General features: G+C 29.9%; 1 protein-coding gene across 2 annotated transcripts; it reads right to left on the bottom strand.

Moving 5' to 3' along the window:
• Nucleotides 1-268: 268 nt before the first annotated feature.
• Nucleotides 269-13,616, bottom strand: LOC128390392 (protein zer-1 homolog). 2 transcript variants are annotated; one of them, XM_053350101.1, is made up of 16 exons: nucleotides 13,215-13,616; nucleotides 12,411-12,561; nucleotides 11,079-12,008; nucleotides 6,108-6,507; nucleotides 5,682-5,908; nucleotides 4,244-4,398; nucleotides 4,074-4,128; nucleotides 3,894-3,947; nucleotides 3,482-3,560; nucleotides 3,176-3,346; nucleotides 2,975-3,064; nucleotides 2,715-2,882; nucleotides 2,487-2,613; nucleotides 2,288-2,388; nucleotides 2,069-2,195; nucleotides 269-1,959 (listed from the first exon to the last, which is right to left on the bottom strand). In XM_053350101.1, exons 1-16 carry the CDS (start codon nucleotides 13,217-13,219, stop codon nucleotides 1,896-1,898), a joined length of 2,904 nt encoding a protein of 967 aa, XP_053206076.1. In that variant the 5' UTR covers nucleotides 13,220-13,616; the 3' UTR covers nucleotides 269-1,895. The 2 variants fall into 2 exon arrangements, with proteins under 2 accessions (XP_053206076.1, XP_053206077.1); XM_053350102.1 differs by lacking the exon at nucleotides 13,215-13,616 and adding an exon at nucleotides 12,734-13,095.
• Between the last annotated feature and the right edge of the window lie 359 nt (nucleotides 13,617-13,975).

Below are 13,975 nucleotides of genomic sequence, written 5' to 3'. Positions count from 1 at the left end.
AAAATTAACCATTGTAACTCATTTTCAATGATTAACAATAATTATCACCAAGATTTATACACAATTATCAAGGAAAAGTTAATTACGATAATAATCATCAACTAAATCACTATGACCTTTAACAATTAACAACAATTAGAATATAATAAAGATAATAATCATGTTAATAACCAATTAGAAGGTGAATCATAATAATTGATTTAGTAAATGATTAAAGTGACAAAAGTAAATTGGGTTGACCGAGAGACGAGAAAATAATCAAATAAGATTTTCATAGTGAACCAATTAAATTGATTAGATTGTTTAATGAACATGAATAATTATTATTATTATTTAATAGTAAATTCTGCTAACGAATTGAACTTGTCATTATTTAGCCTTTGTTTTTGTATTCTTATTGATATTTACAGGAGAGAGAGAGGAAAAAAAAATATTAATACAAGCACGAAACAAAAATATTCATTTTCAACTCTGAGATCAAAATGTAATAATAATAACATTTATGGAGAGGAAGATAAAAGGTGAGAGAGAGAGATGAAGTTTTCCAGGTAAGGTGATGATGATCAGATTGACGATGATTAAGATTATTGAACAATATTTATATTATTGTGTATAATTATTGGTTTGTGAATATATATGTTGATTTGTTAAGCCATTGTGTGTGTGGTGTTGTTGTTGTTGATTATGATTCAGCCAAGTTATTGAAGTGATTAGTTATTCAGATGATGATTAGGATGACAGATATGATGAAAAATAATTATCCTTTTTGTTTATCATCATGTTATCACACTTAATTGTGTATCCAGGGAAGAGATTGTCCAAATTGTTGAGACGTTGGCGATGACGATTATGATGATGATAATATTAATATATATTTATAGTTATTCTTGTTCATTCAATTTTTTGTTGCTTTCAAAATAATTTCGTGTAATTTTAGTTGTAGTAATATAATGATAATAATAGTGATCGTTTAACTATTGATAGTTAATCTCTGTTAATGGTGGTGATAATTATGATCATGACGATGATGATGATGATGATGATGATGGCTTCGTGTTAGCTCAATATATATAAGGAACAAAAATAATCTGATAATCTGCATGATGAATGTTGCTCTTGATTAGATTTTAGTTTCTTTAATTATTATTAACTGGAGTCCTTTTGTTTTCCTCATTGTTGTTGTTGCCTTTTCTTCATTCTGATAATGTTTTGTTAATTGTTGATGATGCTACTGATTGTTTGTGGATTGGGCTTCATGTTAATAGTCAATGGACAAGGATTACTTTTCTTTTCAAATTTGAGCGATCAATTTGTATTCTTGAAATTGATGTTTTCCTAATCCAAAGGTAATTCAAGATCAGGTACATTTGGGTTATCTTAAAATGAATATTTATCTTTTAAAGTTCCGATGGATTTGTGTAGATGTCGATAAAAAGTATTTGGATTAATGTTCTGGAATCGTTTTGTTTGATAAAGATCAACATCATTCTTGAACTTTGATAGTTTTTCCATGTATAAGGATTTTGAATGTATACACAGGTATTCATACAAATATATACATTGGATTTCAATTTGCACAATTATATTGAAGATAGAGGAAGAGTGAGAGAGTGAGAGGAGTACAGAAAGAAAGAAAAACATTGACATGTAAGGAAATTACTATTTCACATAAATCTAATACGATTTGGGTTCCAATGGTTCTTAGGTTCAAAATTTGACGCGTGTAATGGTTAAAGGAGCAGTTAATTGTAATGACAAAAGATAAAAATAATGTCAAGTTGATTGTGACAATCAATTGTCAACAGAAACAGGGGCCACAGAAAAAAATGCACTTTGGCAAAATTCTGCATTTTCTTGTTCTTGTCGATTAACATTTCTCTCCTTTCAAAGTCATTTCACATTTCACATTCAATGTCAGAACTATCTTCTAATCCATCTAAGTGACCTGAGATTTTCCACCTAAAGAAAACAAAAAGAAAACAAAAAGAAAATAAATCGAAATTAGAGTTTTAATTTACAAATCGTAACCATGTTTTAAGAAAATCGTACAAAAAAAACATCAACATACTTGTCAACTTGGTAAAGTGTAAGGACAACTAATTGTCTAACATGAGTTGGTAGATTTGTATCATTCAACAAGTTCTGCAATATCTCAATTCCTCCATCATCGATCAGTAATTGACAATATTTATTACCTGTGGATAGAAAGAAAGAAAACGAAAAATGAAGAGGAAGAAAAAGAAAATTATTAGATAAATTCCATAGGTGGATTAATATTAGTGCTTACAATAAACTCTGGTGAGATTAGCTAAAGCCCAAACTGCCCAATATTGAGCTTCATAAACCGGATTTTTAGCCTTTAATAAACGTAGGATTGGTTCAAAAGATCTGCAAGGGAAGAAAGAGGAAAAGAAAGGTAATACAATTAAGTGGGTTAAATTAATTAGTGATGAGCAAAATTAAGATGAGAGAGATTAATAACAAACCTGTAATTAATATTTCGCTTGGAATTGATTGTCCAACGGCCAATGGCTGTTACCATTCTCGATAGTACAACATCACGTTCAACAACTTCACGCAGGTATGCATGCCACACATCAGGTCCATCGGAAACTGAATAGAAAAAGATATGAGGGAAAATAAGGAAAGACAATTAATAAACAAGGTTGACGATTAAATTATTAATAGTATGATTATGATGAAAAGATTATTACCAAGCTGAGAAAGTATTCCAGCAGCGTTGTAGCTCACTTCAATTCCATCACTTTCACTCATTAAAAGCTCACTAAACCTCTGAATGTACTCAGATCTCATTAGTCGAGGTCGAAGATCTTCACATTCGGCAACATTACCCAATAGACCCATCATATTACGAAGAAGCTCTGATAAAATATAAAAGAGAAAAAAAAAGTTAGTAAATCTATTAAACTCTCAAATTTATCAGTAATAATAAATCTACAATCGAGTTATTTACCTGGTGGTTCGGGGAAAGTTGACATACAGTTGACAAAAAGGTCCATTCCATGATTGTCCAAAAATCGTTGACAGTTGATTGGATTTTCATCTGAAATGGATATTACAAATCGAGAGGGAAAAAAGTAAAACAAAGATTAAAACTTTTCGAATGAAAAATATCATCACCATAGGTGAATAATCATGATTCTCTATGATGTACCTGTAACGTTCCACATTGTACTCCAGGCGATTTCCATTACTTCATCACAAACTCCACGATTTAACCTTGATTCGATTAGAGTAATCAATTTATCGATAGCTCCCAAATCTCCAACCAGTGTTTTCTGTTCACCATCAACATGACAAGCCAAAGAGTTTAACAAATAGATACCTGGTGCGGTGATAATGATGATGGAAAAATTTGATTGACAAAGAAAAACAAAATAATGATTAACAAATGATTATCAAGAATCAAACACATGATACATAAAATATCACATGGGAACAAAAATAGACAAAAACCTACCCAATCTTTGAATAAATTCATCATCATCATTCATAACAATTAAAAGTAGAATCTCTACCATTCGTGTATACTCAAATAGCTGGAAAAAGAAAAGAGAGAGAGAGAAAAAAACAAATTACAATCAAAAGAATATCAATTAATCAAAGAATGTAAAAAGAAAATAGACAAATTCATCATTCTAGCAATTAGAAAACTTCATCAGGATTAATTCAGCAGAATGAATAATCTTATTCAATTAGTGTAACGGATTAAAAAATAATTTCTTTGCTGTTTTGATTGTAATCAGAGCTATTCCAGAGACAATCTTTGCATGGGGAAAAAAGATCATGCCAATGCCTCAAGGTCAATTAGCTACAGTCTATCCAAGAAAAACAGCAGCAAGAAACTAGTTGAAAAACCACCAGCAACTTACAACATCTTGAGGTAATTTAAAGTGAATCAAAGTCAGGCTTCCATTGCGTAGCATCTGAATATAAGAAAATGAATTGAATTAGATTAGATATTTAAAATTAAAGGAGAAAGTTTCATACTGAGTATGAATGGGAAACTTTCAAAGATTATTATCAACAATGGGAGTAGTTGATTAACATACCACATTGTCATGTTTATAACGTTGCATCGCATCTAATAGTCTAGTTACAATTGGCCTAGAAAAATGAGAGAGAGAGAAAAATCAAATAGTGATTAATAACATTTAGATAATAATAGTAATAGTCATGATAGAGTAATTTGAGTTTCCATTTTAATTGGATATTGATTTACCTTTTCACTTGTGAACTGTAGTTTTTAGCTTCATCTGATTTTACAATATAAAACAATGAGGCTGATGCAGCGATTTGTATTTGCTTTTCATTTAAATGCCTCGCCATTGCCGTTAGTACCACATTTAATGATCTGTTGATAGCATGGAATTCACTCTGAATTGATTACAGAAAAAAGGGAAAAGATATTAATCATAATTAGAATTACAATTACAAATTTGGGTTTTAACAAAGATTATCAATTCAATTGGTGATTAGTAAGAAACATTTTTTAAATACAAGACACAATGTTGAAGCTTATAATGATTGTTATCGCTATCAAGGTTATTCATAGGAATTAAAATTAACTGTTCAATTAAGATGGATAATCATTTAAATCACCTTTTTTTGTTGTTAAGCTTGATTATCATAATAATTACATTAATTAGTAAACAGAAGTCTTTTTTTCACATGGGTTATAAATAGAGAGCTGATTTAAAGAAAAATGTTTGTGCAATGACTGAATCGAAAGGTTTTGTTAATCATTTAATGATCAGCAAAAACAAAATTCTATTAATGATTAATCCATTTATCAGAATGGAAAATCAAATTTAAGTTAAAATTTAATTCACATTCAGATTGGAATTGGTTAATTATCTGATCATTTCTATTGATTGGTAATTTGGGTTAACCAGGAATAGGAAACAAAGAATCAAAATGGTAACATTGGAAACATTATTATTCATCTGATGGATGATGAATTTTACATTTTTCTAGGATAAAAATGAGACCACGAATCGTTAAGAGGAAAGGATGATTGAAAATGATAGAAGAGAGAGAGAGAGAGAGAGAGAGAGAGAGAGAGAGAGAGAGAGAGAGTAGGTTAAGGAAGTGTAATACCTAGAGAGAGAAAGGGTTTCTTTTATAAGATAACATATATTTGAATTTAGGAATCTTTCCAACATCATCATCATCTAGAACTTCACAAGTATCAAGAAGAAATAAACAGGAAGAGAAAGTGGAAATGTGATGATAGTGTGTTAATCTGTAATAGATTTTGTTTCCTTGTAGTATTGGTTAATAATCATTGACGAGATGAGAAGGTAAGAAAATGGAATGAAAATTTTGGAAATGATGATGACAGGAGATTCCATCAAGAGTTAATTGAAAAGATTGATGCAATTTAAACTAGTGTGTTTTTGACCAACATTCAAGGAGTTAATTAAATCAACTATTGATAGGTTGACATAGTCTAAACTATGGATAAAAATTTAATTACTTCCTTGTTTATCTTTGACGTTAAATCGAGAGAGGATAGAGTTGTAGTTGATGATAATAATGATTAAGACAGTGATATGATGAATAGCAATAACAACAACAACATTGTATCTTGATGAGTTGTTGAGGTAAAAATGGAAATATAATCAACATTTATCCTTGTGGAAAATTATTGTTTTTACCTCTATTCTGAAAGTATGGAAAAGATCATTCAATGCTTTTCTCAGTGGTTCGATTCTGTCCATATAAACTTCACAAGCGGTCAAAATTTGCTCCTCATTTGATTCACCGGCTACTTTAATTGCTGGAATTCTTGGTCTAAATGATGCATCACACTGAGTATTGTACAATCCTAAGAACTCTAATGGACGTTCGTAACGACTTTCTAATCCAATAATGGAATCAGCTCCTGTTTAGGATGAAAGAGAGAAAATTTAATCAGTTAATTATCAATATAATTTGGTTAATTTAACTTTTTCTCAATAAAAGAAAAATAAAAAAGAAGATAATTTGATTTTTGCCATAAGCCATTTGATTTTATTTTGAAAGGTTGATTGGGCTTTGATTGATCACAATCAGCACCGGTTTTTGAGGCTTAATTAACTTACGTTCACCGGCTAAATTGGTGCCAGAAATATCGAGATGGGTGAGATTGGGTAACGCTGTAACTAACTCAGCTAATTGAGCATCAGGTGACTTGAAACAATGTCCATGACGATCATTTGAAGATGAGATATCCAATGATTTTAAAGTTCTAAGCTGAGCAATTTTCTTTAAAGCGGTAGGCGAGAGTGGACAATTGTACAGTATCAACACTTTAAGATTTTTTAACGAGGTAAAAGCTTGACCATCACCAATTGAATTACAATTACTTAAATCCAGATAGGTTAATGTTTCATTCATCATTGGAGTTATTAATGTATCTAAATAACGTTGATTTCCAGAGGGGTTAACTTCATGGATAACCAAAACTTGTAGAGGAAGATAAGGATTAAGAAGATGTTGTTTCTGTAATGATAATAATGATAATAATAATAATAATTAAATTAGATAACAATCAATGAGAGTAAAAGAAAAATAAATAAACATTAACATCAATTGATAAACAATCATGAGTCAAGTTAATCATCATCAAGATTACTCATTATAATTATTAATTGTTTATGCATACAAACAAAACAGAAATGATTATAAATTACAATTAATATTAAAATAATTTCTACGTGAATCAGAAAAGGAAATAGGTAAACAATCAATCATTCATTTCACAATTAAATATTTAAATCATTCTAAAACAATGTAAACTTAATTGTCTTCATTTTGGTTATCGTTTTCTTTGTTAAAATTATCATTAATTTATGATAATATTTACAAGGGGTAAATTGCCTGTGACTAGTAAAGATTGTTAGGTCAAGGCTGCAATTGTAATTGCAAGAGTTTATAAATATATATCATGACCTAGAACTTCATCAGTAGCATCATCAGAACTATTATATGGATCGATAAAGATAAAACTAGAAAACACAAGAAAGAGACAGAGACAGAGACAGAGAAAGAGAAAGAGGAACCATGGTGATGATGAAATCGACCTTGATAATGTTAGAATTTTGAAATTAAAGGTAAAGGAGAAAACATAATAGAAGAGAAAGGAAGGAAAGAAGAGAGAGAAAGAGAGAGAGAATGATGATGAAAATGAGTCTGAGCGAAACTCTATACATCATCATGTAGTTATTGAGGTAAGTATTAGAGAGATGAGACCTTGACCGAATGAAAATCAATAATCGTAAGATATATACACATGGAAATAGAATCAACAATTCATGGATTTATTTTTCTTCGTCTTTGAACATTTCAATCTGAAAACATTTATAATGCTTCATTCATTCATATTATTTTTTTTTCTTGCTCTTCAAATTGGTGACATTATTTTTTTTTTATTCTCGCTTTCTAATAAACAGCATACATATAACTGTTGTCTAGATAATGTCTTCCCTAAATAATTCAACTGTAATCGTATTCAAGGTTAAATTTACAATATAATTGACTCAAAGAAATTGAACAATTTGTTAATCACTATCAATATTCATCATTGATTCAATTATATTATAATGGAAGAAATGAAACTCTGTACATGCTTATGAATAGATGTCCATTTACAATCAGCTGATTTGAAAGAGAATTATGAATAAAAAATAGTAAATCGATTTTCATTAATGAGATAGTTAATATCATGAATACTATATGATCGTTAGCATTAATTAACACAATTAATGAGTTAAATTTTTCTTCAAATGTCTTGATTGACAGAGAAAATGTTCATCTCCTTATTTCATGTAACTTTCTCACAGAAAATGGAGACACTAGGTCAAGGCCTAGAGAGACAAGAATTTACTCTCTCTCTCTTACTCTTTCTCTGAGTAAATTTCTCTCTCAGAAGGATGATTATGATAGATATGCAATGATGATAATCATCATCTTCAATCAATGTCTTAACAATTGAAACCAAGAGTTGAGTTGATCTTTTTTTCTTAAAATTATGTTACGGAAATATAACTAATGATGATATTTTGAGGTGAAGAAAATGAAATTATTACAAAATATCAATCAGCGAATTGAAATAATTAAGTGACATACAAAGAGATTAGCTGATTGGTATTCTAACATAGTCTCAATTCTAGAATTCAATTCATTTAGAAATTGAGTGACAATTTCAAGCCTACATGTAGAAAGCAATTGAAAGAGAAACTGATGAGAGAGACATTATTAATCAATATGAAATCACGGGAGAATGAGTAAAGTAATTTAAATTAGTACAAAGAAAACAGGGCGAGGATTATTATGCTAATAATAACAATTAAAAGTCAAGTTTAAAGTTAGTTTAAGCTTAAAAGAGAGACAGAAAACAAAAAGTTGGCTTGAAAATGAGATGAAAGAAAAGTGATGATGAAAATAAAAAGAGAGAACAGTTAAAATCAATGGCAACAATTAACATGAAACTTGAATGAAAAGGAGAAACTGGTTTAGTAAACAAAGATTCTGATTCAGAATTCAGAAAATTTTTTTCATGATGAGGGAAAAGTAGGCAATGGGTTAAATTGTAGAGAAAGAAAGATGAAAAATGAAAGAGAATCGAAAGATAAATTTTGCAGTATGTCCAAGAACGAACTCCTACGTTCTCTTAATTTAGAATTTTCTCTCGACAAGAAGATTAATTCTCGAAAGGAAAAAAGAAACAGGCAGATAACTAGACAGAACTCTTTACTTTACCCTGACTTCATAAAGAACAGTATCATTTATATGAGAAAAAGAATTGTACAAAGCTAATAAAGTAACAATGAAATTAGAAAAGTAGGACAATTAGGACAAATTATCATTTGGACAACTGAACAGAGAGAGAGAGAGAGAAAACAATGGTGATGAAAGAGTCAAAAGATAACTGTAAATCTTTCAACAATTGAACTTCCGAAACAAGAAAAAGTTTAGAATAAACAAAAAACAATAAACTGGACAGAAAATGTTGAAAGAATGATATTATCCACATATCAATAATTCATCAACTTTGATGGAAAAGACTCAATATTTTCATGACTGAGAGAGATGATCAATCCAGAAAAGTGAGTAAATTGTGACAGCAAAAAAAACAGTCATCATGTAGTGAAATCAATGATAAAAAATACAGCTAATCAAGATGAAAATGACAAGAAAGAGTCAGCTTAAAATGTCATAGCTATACTTTCATCATCATCATCATCAATAACAAAGTTATCAAGCTTCTTATTGGATTAGAAAGTCAAGAAGAAATGAAAAAAAAGGATGAGAGTAATGAATGGGATGATGGAGAGTATGAGAGAGAAAAGGGTATAACGGGTATGGTGATGGAAACAGGTCAGTAGTGCGGTGTCCCCGACATGTACTAGAAAAAGGTAGATGGACATTCATCTTCAATCTCTCTCAATCTCCCTCAAAATCTCACATTTCATCCGAAAAACTTGATTTCTATTCTTATCTTTAATCTCTTTCACTATGTTTATGTTTTCAATCTGATCTCTCGTAACCACATGCATTCAAAATGATAATTCAGGTTATTCATTATGACAGATAATCTCATTTGATATATTAATTCATTCGTATTCAGTTTTACTCTCTATCAAAGAGAGTGATAAACAGAAAGTTCTAGTTATATTGAAAAATATCTCTCTCACTGTATCTCTATTCCAATTATTACAGAGATAATCAGGATGATAACAAAAAATGAGAAAAACTGATTAGTTTAATTTTCATAGATATTTTTCTAGTGTTAAATGTTTACCTAAAAGATATGATGATGGATTATCAGTAGTGAATGAATTTGGTCAAAGAAAAACAATAACTTTTATCATTTTCTATTATGATTATGATTATCTCACTTTTTTGTTGATTAACCAAATAATCAATTGTTAAAATTATAATCATCATGTATAAATGGTAAATTGGGTTGATCAACAAAATTATTAACTCTTCAGATTATAATTGTCTTCAAGTGATTATTACTTGAAATTGATTATAATCTTACCAGATAAACGGATCAAGTTTATTAATAATAATCTTAAACTGACCACTTACATTCACTTAATCTTGTCCAATATTAAGTTGAGAAGTAATCTTGATTGTTCATCAATAGAGAGAATCGATGATTTAATGATTAGGCTAAATTTTAGTTGGCAATTAATCAAAATCAATCAATTTCTACTGATGATGACAGCTATTAATTCTGATTGTGACTATTTAGACAATGATCAGTAATTAAAATCATGTTTTTATCCAATTCATTTCTCTGAACTTTTTTTTACTAATCATTGATAATTTCTACTTGAAAATTACAAAATTGTAACTTTAAATGTTTACTATTTTTACTAATCTAATAATAAAATCATCATGATTTCAACTTAATTACCAGGACGAGATTTGGATGTTTGTTATATATTTTATTCTAAGGTAAATGGGATTATAAAAAGTTGAATTAAGCTGAACTTTTTATTTCGCCAACAGAATTAATCATCATTAATAGAAGAAGAAAGAATTAAATTGTATATTTGAAAAGCTGTCATTCTAAAATTGAGTTTCTTTTCCTCGGATGAACATGTTATATGAATGAACTCTCATGGAAATTGAAAAACAATCAATTCAACAGAAAAAATAACAATAACAAATTTTCATATTCTATTTATCTATGTCTCACTCTCTATTAACTTCCGCTGATTCTTATGATCCAAAGTGAACCCACTTAACAATTATATAAATAAAGCTCAAATTTTCTGGATAAAGTCTAATCCATTTTTTTCCTATTAAAAGTAAATAATGAGATGATAATACGCTAATTAATTACACATTTTGAAGACTAGTTCTTATAGAGAACAAAAAATAACAACAATAATAATATGAAGTAGCGAGATAGTAATGGAGAGAGAGAGAGAGAGAGAGAGAGAGAGAGAGAGAGAGAGAGAGAGAGAGAGAGAGAGACTGTACCTGGTGAAATTTTCCACCCTGAGCATGAATGATGAGTAAAGGTAGAAAGAGAAATTAACAATTATGATGCTTACCTTTTCTGTGATAGTAACAAGGTCGGGATCAGAGTCTGGAAATATTTGATTGCATTTTCCAATGATTAATGTTTCTAATGAGGATTTACACCAAGCTTTATAATCAAGGTAACGAATTACATCTTGTCCATTTTTTCCTTTCCTGATATGATCTCGAATTATGTCAGAATCCTCGAAAACTGGACTATCATAGCCTGAGACAAGAGGTTCCGATGTTTCTTTACCCATAGGTATTCCAAGACATTCCATTAGGTCATTAGATTTTTCAAATGGTGAGGATGAGGTAGACGATGGAGTTGATGATGAAGATGAGAATGAGGTGTTGTTGTTTACTGTTAGATTGTTATTATTATTGTTGTTGTTAGTTAATGAAGAAGGTGAACATGAAGGTGAAGATGATGTTGATGATGAGGTGGTTGTTGCATATTTTCTGATCATTGATCTACCATCAGCCATTTTTGATAGTTTACGTCTTAAAGTGTCAAAACCGTACTCAAACACACCCATTTCATCAAAAATGGAGATGAAATTGTTTTTAACTCCAACATAGGTCGTCTCACACATACCAAGGTTAGATGTTATCGCACCTTTCTCATATCTTTTATCAAGTAAGATATCAAAGGTATCTTTGTTTCTTGATTCAATTACACGGACGGTGACAACTAATTTATCCAAATTATTGGCATTAATTCGTGTTGGAAGGTAACGAATGTACATTAAAGCTGAATCAGAAAGCTTCTGACAATTATCAATATCCAGATACTTTAAAGTATTCGTGTGTTCCGATAAAATGTAATATAAATCTTGATCGGTAATGGGAAGATCAGCTAGACGAGCTTCACTGATAGGTGAGGTTCCAGCTTTAAATTGTGATAGAAATCGAGCAACTCGTTCACCGTCATTCGTGTTGGCGTTTTGATGTCGGAAAGCCTGAGACAAAAACATGTAGTAAATGATGGATAACAAATTCCAAAGTGAATGGGTGAAGAATTAGATGAATGGAGAGAGAATTATAGTGAGAGGAATAACAATGTGATGAGCAGATGTAAAGCCACGGAAGAGTGGAAAGTCATATGATAGATTAGTGAATGAGAGAGAGAGAGAAAGAAAGACCATTAGAACCCCAAGTAAATTAGAATAGAGATTGCATCAAGAGAATATAAAAGAGAAGAGAAAAAGTAAAACGTAAATTAGCTTAATGTTAAATATCTTCGTTGTTGTTGTTGTTTTTTGTTCATTGTCCATTAACCAAGGTTATTTATGTTCTTAGGAAATTTGGACAGAACAAAACAAGTATCACAATCTAATGGAAAGAAGTAGCTAGTTACATACCTCGAGAAGGTTATTACATATCTCCATGGGAAGGCAAACATTTTTAAATGGAATCTCATTGGTAATTATTTTATTGAGACAAATCATCCATAATGAATCGGGTGTATTGTTATTAGTGGTGGCAAATTGGCTCGACATTGGTCTCCGATGCCTGTGACACAATCAGAAGAGAATTTAAATAAATTAGTTAATAATACCGTTGATTTGTCAAGGGTAAAGATGAGACGAAAAGGATGAGATTAAGAAGAGAAAAAGAGTAGAGATGTTTGTTGTTATTGTTGGTAATCAGCAGATTAATTTTACTTATATAAAGTGAAACGAACAGAGATTTTAAAAGGAGAAGAAGTTAAGAAAACAAACAGAAATTATAGTCTGGTGTTGAATAAGTGTATCCAAAATCAGTCAACAAGTTAAACAATCGCACAATAATTATCACAATCAAGGAAAAACATTTTAGATAACAGGAGAGAAAGAAGGAGAGAGAAAGAGAAACCAGAAAATAGACAGAGAAGGAGAAAAGATAGAAAGAAAAATCTGAACAAGAAGGGAAAAAAAGATGAGTGTGTAGAGAATACAGAAGGAAAAAACAGAAAAACTGAATGTGAGTCAACTGATACGAAAGAATAAAAAGGAATGAATGTTCTGAGCGATGAGAAAATACAAAACATTCAATAAAAGAAGAAAAAAGAGAAAAGAAGAGGAGTAAAGGAGAGAGAATAGGAGAGAATAAAAAGGAGAGAAAAGATTGAGGAGAGAGAGAGAGAAAAGAGGGTCGCGGGGAGAATATAACACTTTAAGGCTTACATCATATTGGAGATAAAGAGCTGGATATTTTTTCAATAACACACAAGTTTTACTTCTTTTTATTTTACTCCACCAAGAACCAATAAAAAAGAAGAGAATATTAAAAGATGTTGAGAGAAGAAGAAGAAGAGAAAACAAGAAGAGAAAACAAAAATGAAAACTGAAGAGAGAAAAGAAAAAAACCAAAAAAGAATAACAATTGTTTTTCTGGTCTTTTTTTTCGTTTTCTATTCCAATGAAATTATTCCAATTGTTTGGGTGAGAAGCTGATATAACAGTGAATTACAGAATGGGTGACAAAGCAATTTATCTAAATTACGATGGAAACAATTAATGAAATAAACAGAGAGACGGAACAATCTAATTCACATTTCAAATCAAACTAATGTAACAAATGATAAACAACATGAATGAATTTCCCTTACCCAAAATAACCGAAAATTGTGCTGCCATCTAGTGGATTTCTTTTCGACTTTTTTAGTAAACAAAATGTTCACTTAATTTTTTCCTTTTCCATTGTGATTGTTATATTTGCTCTTGTTAATTAAATTAATTAAAATCTTGTCTACAATTAAATTAATGTGAGTATTTCGCTTGATTGAAAAGATTAAATTCAAAGTCATCTTGAGAATTTATTCTTTTCGGTTTTCTCATTTCTTTTTTGGAATTTGGTTTAAATTCTCTAAATGGAATAATTTTTTTTCGATTTTTTCCCTTTTTGTTTCCATTTAATTTGATTGTTCTTTTTTTGATTCTATTGA

The sequence above is a fragment of the Panonychus citri genome, unplaced genomic scaffold (assembly GCF_014898815.1).
Source record: "Panonychus citri isolate SS breed McGregor unplaced genomic scaffold, ASM1489881v1 Contig00119, whole genome shotgun sequence".
In the NCBI taxonomy this organism is placed as follows: Eukaryota; Metazoa; Arthropoda; class Arachnida; order Trombidiformes; family Tetranychidae; genus Panonychus; species Panonychus citri.
Note: the sequence above shows the minus strand (reverse complement) of the source record. Positions and strands in the feature narration are given on the sequence as shown.